Source organism: Rutilus rutilus, assembly GCF_951802725.1.
Source record: "Rutilus rutilus genome assembly, chromosome: 24".
In the NCBI taxonomy this organism is placed as follows: Eukaryota; Metazoa; Chordata; class Actinopteri; order Cypriniformes; family Leuciscidae; genus Rutilus; species Rutilus rutilus.
In genome coordinates, this window is record NC_140228.1 from 30,293,018 (window position 1) to 30,298,017 (window position 5,000).

The window sequence follows — 5,000 nt, forward strand, 5'->3', positions numbered from 1 at the left end:
TTACTCCTCTGGGAAGCATAGACACACACACACACACACTTACTCCAATGGGAAGCACACACACACACACACACACACACACTTACTCCACTGGGAAGCACACACACACACACACTTACTCCACTGGGAAGCACACACACACACTTACTCCACTGGGAAGCACACACACACACACACACACACACACACACACACACACACACACACACACACACTTACTCCACTGGGAAGCACACACACACACACACACACACACACACACACACACACACACACACTTACTCCACTGGGAAGCACACACACACACACACACACACACACACACACACACACTTACTCCACTGGGAAGCACACACACACACACACACACACACACACTTACTCCTCTGGGACAGTTGAACGCTCCTGGACGGCCTGGAGGACCCGGAGGACCCTTTGGGAAGACATTTACATTTACATTTATTCATTTAGCTGACGCTTTTATCCAAAGCGACTTACAATTGCTATATATGTCAGAGGTCGCACGCCTCTGGAGCAACTAGGGGTTAAGTGTCTTGCTCAGGGACACATTGGTGTCTCACAGTGGATTCGAACCCGGGTCTCTCACACCAAAGGCATGTGTCTTATCCATTGCGCCACACCACCCCACGGGAAGAAACACGAGAGGAATCATTACAGAAGCACGACAGACATTGTGAATCATCAGGAATTAAAGACTTTGCAACAGTCCTAACCCTTGTGCTGTGTTGAAAACCCTATAACACCTGTGGTGTTCCTGGTCAAAACTGAGCGGCCTGCAAAAAACTGCTTAGAAATCTATCGTTAAGCTTCTTTATCACCAAATATTGGACTTTATCACCAGGTTTTGTATTTATTTTTGGAACTGATAAATCGTAGGCCTTATTTATCCAAGCTTACTCAGTTCCTATCCTATCTTACTCAGTTCCGCTGCTTCGGGAATCAACAGATTGGGGAACGCCGTCAGCGTGACGCGTCTGAAGCCTGTATGGAACTAGTCCAATCTCGATTGGTGTTGCGTCATTACGTCACTCGTGACGTCGCATGTGACGGCGATGCGGAAGCTTTAAAAGGACGCCGGATCACAACAGCATCAGCTTCTGGTCTTCAGCAAGCATTCTGTGTGACTGTACTGTCTTATTTGGTCTGAATCACTCTCTATATATCAATATATAGATATCAATATATGCAGCTTCTTCCGCCCAGGACGAGGATCCGATGCTCAAATTATCCCGGCTCAGCGGAGTTAGATATTTTTGGCATTGAGGCAGGAGAATGTGAGGACTCGCCACCTCATTCTCCTGCCTTCGAGGAGCTGCTGGAGGTTGTGGCCAGGGCAGTGGCCAAATGAAATATTGAATGGCCATCAGAAAAGCAGGAAACGGGCAGAAAAAGCAAGCTAGATGAACGCTTCCTGCAAGCCCGGTCACAGCCTTCGCGCCGGAGCCTCCCTTTCTTCACTGATCTCCACAGAGAGGTGTTGAGACCGCGGAGTAAGCCGTTCTCGTCCCATTTATCGAGCTCCAATGTCCATGTGTATTCCTCTATTGTGGGCTCGAAAGAGAACGGCTATGGGGTGATGCCACGGATGGAAGAGACACTGGCATCTTATCTCTCGCCCAACGCTGCATCATCCCTGAGAGCTCCGGCGCTGCCCTCCAAACCCTGCCGTACTACATCAGCCTTGGTGGGGAAAGCATATATGGTTCTCCTCAAAGAGGTGGACGACAGCGTGGAGGTCGCCTTCGACGATATTACTGAACTCCGTCGAGCGGCTGACTTGTCTCTCTTAGTTCTTTGGTCATGTGGAAGAAACCATGGTTCCTGTCCCAGGCCCTGTGATGAGAGCACCATGTCAAAGAAAAATAGTGACCACGGATGCGTCCCTCACAGGCTGGGGAGCGGTCATGGAGGGCTGCTACACCAAGGGTCCATGGAAGGACCATCATCAGTTGTGGTACATCAATTGCCTGGAGATGTTGGCAGTATTTCTGCCTCTCAGACATTTCCTTCCGGACCTCAGAGGCCATCATGTTCTAGTGCGAACGTTGGTGGTCTCAAATATAAATTGACAGGGGGGCTTGAGATTGCGACCTCTATGCAGACTGGCGCACCATGTCCTTCTGTGGTCCCAGGGCAAATTACTCTCAATCAGAGCAATGTTTATTCCTGGGGACAAACAATGTCAGAGCAGACACCCTGTCGAGGCAGGGGCTGAGGCCCGGGGAATGGAGACTCCACCCCAAGACGGTGGAGTTGATATGGAAGAAATTCAGTCAGGTGGAAGTGGACCTGTTTGCCTCTCACGAGAACATACCCTGTCCGCTCTTGTTTTCCCTCACGCATCCAGCTCCCCTGGGACTGGATGCCATGGTGCAGGCTAGGCCGAGGCAACGTCTGTACGCGTTTCCCCAATCGCTCTGCTCCCAGGGGTTCTAGAGAAGGTCCGGCGGCACGGGGTCAGTTTGCTCCTAGTAGCCCCGTACTGACCGGCCCGAGTATGGTTTTCAGACATCATAGCTCTTCTAGCAGGCCCTCCGTGGCAAATCCCAATCAGGAGGGACCACAATATATCACCCTCGGCCAGAGCTGTGGAAGCTTTGGGTCTGACCCCTGAGGGGGACCAACTCGTAAATGCTGGTCTCTCAACCGAGGGTGTTGAGACCATCCGAAACTCTAGAGCTCCCTCCACGAGGAAACGGTATGCATTAAAATGGAATGTATTTATTTGGTGCAGAGAACATCCGTTGGACCCAGTTAACTGCCCAGTGGCTTCAGGCTGGAGTTCCTCCAAAATCACTTCTCTGACGGGCTCTCCCTGTCCACGCTTAAGGTCTATGTGGCGGCTGTAGCTGCCTTCCACACGCCTCTAAGGGTGGGCACCCTGGGGAAACACCCACTTATAGTACGTTTCCTTCATGGAGCTAGGAGGATGAGGCGTGTCGTCCAGACCAGGGTCCCCACGTGGGACCTGGCAGTGGTTCTTGAAGGGTTATCCCTGGCACCCTTCGAAACCTTTGGACGTGGTGTCCGAGAAATGCAATCCTGAAGGTAGCCTTTCTGCGAGCTTTTACGTCCCTAAAGAGAGTCGGGGACCTGCAGGCGCTATCTGTTGCTCCCTCTTGCCTCGAGTTTGCTCCTGGCAGAGTGAGAGCCATTCTCCACCCTAGACGCGGTTATGTGCCTAAGTTGCCTTCAAATAGGCCTACGTACACAGGTCTTCGGGCTGGAGGAAGTCGGCCAGCTGCTTATGTGTTTTGGGTAACCTAAGAAGGGTTCCCCTGCTTCTTAACAAACTATTAGCAGATGGATAGTAAAGGCTATTTCTTCAGGGTACGAGGCGCGCGGTTTGCCTTCGCCTCTCCTGATAAGAGCCCACTGAACTAGAGGAGTGGCATCCTCTAAAGCCCTGCTAGCAGGGGTCTTTCCCTCCAAGAGGTCTGTGATGCCGCCGGCTGGGCCTCCCCACACACCTTCAATAAAACATTATAGACTGGATCTGCCCTCTACACCGGGTTCACAAGTTTTCTCGTCTTGAGGGTGCCAGATTGCTTCACACCAGGGCGGATACTAGTCAGTGGGCATTCCGTTCCCCAATGTGTCGATTATCGACGCAGCGCGAGTTCCCTTGAAAGGGAACGTCCCGGGTTACAACAGTACGTCTGCGTCGTTACGCTGCGTCCCTCAGCCACACTTCCTGCGCTCCTGAGAACGACTTGCTTCGACCTATCAGAAGCTGACGCTGTTGTAATCCGGCGTCCTTTTAAAGCTTCCACATCACCGTCACATGCGACGTCAAGAGTGACGTGATGACGCAACACCAATCGAGATTGGACTAGTTCCATACAGGCTTCAGACGCGTCACGCTGAAGGTGTTCCCCAATCTGTCGATTCTTCTCAGGGAACGAGGGTTTTAGACGTAACCCGAAAAAAGCGTTATTTGTGGATAATTTTATGAATACATAAAAAATTTTGGGTAAGTTGTTAGACTCTGGGTGAGTAAAGTCAGTACATTTTAGTCCAATGTAATAACATTCACTAGCATTTTCGGGTAAAGGAAAATCCTCTCTGGGTCAAAATGACCCGAACACAACATGAGAGTACAGCCTGGAAAACGGACTCTGGTTCTGAGCGACTGAAGACGCTTCATGTCTGTGTTGTTGTGATGTAAAGTTTGTACAGCTGCCCTGACCGATGAATATCTTTTATTTCTTAGATAAAAACACAAACTTCTTGCTTGTAGAGTACAGCGAAGCCCTTTATGAATGCTTGATGCTTTTAAAGAATGTCAAGGGCAGCAATCTGGATCTCATACAGTTTTGAGTAAAGAGCTCAATAATACGTTTTGATGAACCTGTATCTGATCAAAGATGATTTTAAGAGCATTTCAGGTCAGTAAAAACACACGGCACATGGATGTACTCACAGGTAAACCGACAGACTCTCCTTTCTCTCCCTTCCGGCCGTTGACCCCTGGACGACCCTTAGGACACACACAACACCAGTTCATCATTCCAGCTTACAGAAATTAATTCCTTTATTCATCACAAAATTCAGCTTTGATCAGGAATAAATTACACTTTACTATTATATTGAGTTTTTCAGGTAACTTACCGGACGTCCTGGAAATCCAAATTCCCCCTTTGGTCCAGTGGGTCCGATGAGGCCCTGGATCAGATTAATAACACACAGATCAGAGATCAGATCAGATCAGACTGAACTCTCTGTGTGTGTCTGTTCTCAGGACTCGACTTATTATAAAACACAATCAGCAAAAGCACTTAAAAAGAAAAAATATGTGAATTGTAAAATGTCAGGGGAGTCAGATCGACTCTATTAAAACTCTTAATGTAGTTTGTATATTGTGTTTTCTATCAAGAGCAAGGAATCTATAATGACTTCTAAATGCATGTCAATGTGAAGTGATAAGTAAGAGGTTGCGGAAAAGTGTCAAATCGACCCATTTTATAGTGTCTTTGTCA

The 5,000-nt window shown here is 48.9% G+C and overlaps 1 protein-coding gene across 1 annotated transcript in view; it reads right to left on the reverse strand.

Annotated features, from left to right (window-relative positions):
* Positions 1-5,000, reverse strand: part of col15a1a (collagen, type XV, alpha 1a) — a 96,263-nt gene that overhangs the window by 23,102 nt on the left and 68,161 nt on the right. Inside the window, exons 27-29 of the mRNA XM_084399453.1 lie at positions 4,633-4,686; positions 4,445-4,501; positions 383-433 (exon numbers count right to left, since the gene is read on the reverse strand). Of these exons, the coding sequence (XP_084255579.1) occupies positions 383-433; positions 4,445-4,501; positions 4,633-4,686 (162 nt within the window). The remainder of the gene's footprint in view (positions 1-382; positions 434-4,444; positions 4,502-4,632; positions 4,687-5,000) is intronic.